This window comes from Cladosporium halotolerans, assembly GCF_011745625.1.
Source record: "Cladosporium halotolerans strain TM138-S3 chromosome Unknown Sca323, whole genome shotgun sequence".
In the NCBI taxonomy this organism is placed as follows: domain Eukaryota; kingdom Fungi; phylum Ascomycota; class Dothideomycetes; order Cladosporiales; family Cladosporiaceae; genus Cladosporium; species Cladosporium halotolerans.
In genome coordinates, this window is record NW_027191763.1 from 1 (window position 1) to 1950 (window position 1950).

Sequence of the window (1950 nt, forward strand, 5' to 3'; positions counted from 1 at the left end):
AAAGTCGATGTAAGCGGAAGTTCTGTAACCTTTTACGGTTAGCGCCGCCTTAGGGTTAGTAGGAGATCAGTGTTCTCCTCCGTTGCCTTTTGGCGAGGGACAAGACGGCCAGGCTCTAGCGTACACCCTTGGGGCCCTCCTGCGTTTGAAGTCCGCCAGCTCCGCTCCGATAACTCCGCTCCATCATCTCCGCTCCATCATCTCCGCTCCGACGCGTCTCCGCTCCAACGTCTCCGCTCCATGATTGCTGCTCCGTTATCTCCTCCCCTTTCAACCTGCGGCGTGGCTACAAACTAGATTCTCCGCAGCATGGTGTTAAAGTATTTATTTGGATCGCATTTCTACGACTTATCTTTCGTACGAAGCAGATAGCTCCAAACATGCATTTCACTACAGACAAAAGCAAGATTCTCGCTTCTTTCCAAGCGCGCATCGATGCTGGACAAGCGATCATTGGCGCTGGCGCGGGTGGGTTGCAAAAGCTGATGACTCTTCGACTGCAGAAGAAGGAAGGCTTACTCATGACGTCCACACCAGGTATCGGCCTATCAGCTAAATCGATTGAGGCTGGCGGCGGTGATTTGATCATAGTCTACAACAGCGGCCGATTTCGCATGGCGGGCCATGGCAGTCTTGCCGGTCTTATGCCGTACAGCAATGCAAACAACGTTGTTGTCGAGATGGCTCCGGAGATCTTGTCAGTCGTCAAGAATACGCCGGTCATTGCCGGTGTCTGCGGCACCGACCCTTTCATCTCGGATCCAACCAGGTTCTTCGAGAAGCTACAGAACCTGGGATTTGATGGCATTCAGAACTTTCCGACCGTAGGTCTTATCGATGGTCAGTTCCGTGCCAGCCTCGAAGAGACAGGTATGGGCTATGGCAAAGAGGTCGAGATGATTCGTCAAGCAGCACGCCTGGGCTTGTTGACGACGCCATACGTTTTCAACGCAGACGAATCGAGACAGATGACTGAGGCTGGGGCGGATATCATCGTTGCTCACATGGGCCTGACAACTTCCGGCACGATTGGGGCCAAATCGGCAAAGACACTGGACGATTGCGTTACGACTATCGCGGAGATTCGCGATGCTGCCACCACGATCAGGAAAGACATCATCATACTGTTTCATGGTGGACCCATTGTTAGCCCAGCTGATGCAGCTAGTATATTAAGGCGCGTTCCCGGCGTACACGGATTCTATGGCGCAAGTTCTATTGAACGATTACCGGTAGAGCGCGCTATCACAGATATTACTCAGGAATTTAAGCGAACCTATATAGGATGTAATTAAATGTATAGTATGTATTCGCACAACACTAAGCAGTGACCTTATTTATAGTCTAAATAAATCTGACTGGTAGGGTCACTTAGCGCCACGAACAAGAAAACGTCGTGTGGCTACGTCGCACACGCTCAGCCAGGTTTCCAGCGAAACCATGCTTTTTTGCCCTGATTTTTCGGTCAATTGGCATATAGGTGGCACGCTCCTGTATCGGCTTGCGGACGATCTATCGTTCTAGTCTCAGGATGAATGTAAAGCTGTCACGACATGGGAGCACATCCATAATTTTGCTCGAATAAAGTGCTCGTCTACCAATAAGACAGAAAACGGCTCGATCACGGTCTTCAACGACAAGACGGAGCAGCCATCTCCCTGTAGCGCACTCTCAAGAGGCTGCATCAGGTGGAGCATGATGTTCTTCGACCACGACAAGCTTCATTTCAAGATTGATCAAAGCATGGTCAATGAATATATCAGCGAGCTGAGGAAACAGCTGGCAGCCAAAGAAAGCGTATTCGATCGAGTCCAAGTCTCACGCAAATACCTTTTCCGATGCCCACTTCGGAAAAGCCGCGAATTGCTTCGGTTGCGAGCACGTCGAACAACATCCTTACCACGCATTAGAGGATCCAAGAGACGATTTTCGACGGCAAACCCATTGCAC

At 50.6% G+C, this 1950-nt stretch overlaps 1 protein-coding gene across 1 annotated transcript; it reads left to right on the forward strand.

Annotated features, from left to right (window-relative positions):
- Positions 1-268: 268 nt before the first annotated feature.
- WHR41_09609 (uncharacterized protein) lies at positions 269-1324 on the forward strand. Its single transcript, XM_069378212.1, has 2 exons — positions 269-468; positions 538-1324. The coding sequence occupies exons 1-2, from the start codon at positions 381-383 to the stop codon at positions 1293-1295; spliced, it is 846 nt and encodes a 281-aa protein (XP_069224774.1). The 5' UTR covers positions 269-380; the 3' UTR covers positions 1296-1324.
- Positions 1325-1950: the final 626 nt, after the last annotated feature.

Coding starts and splice junctions, on each gene's coding strand:
- WHR41_09609 (XM_069378212.1), top strand. CDS start 381: ATGCATTTCACTACAGACAAAAGCAAGATTCTCGCTTCTTTCCAAGCG. Junction 469..537: donor GATCATTGGCGCTGGCGCGG/GTGGGTTGCAAA, acceptor CGTCCACACCAG/GTATCGGCCTATCAGCTAAA.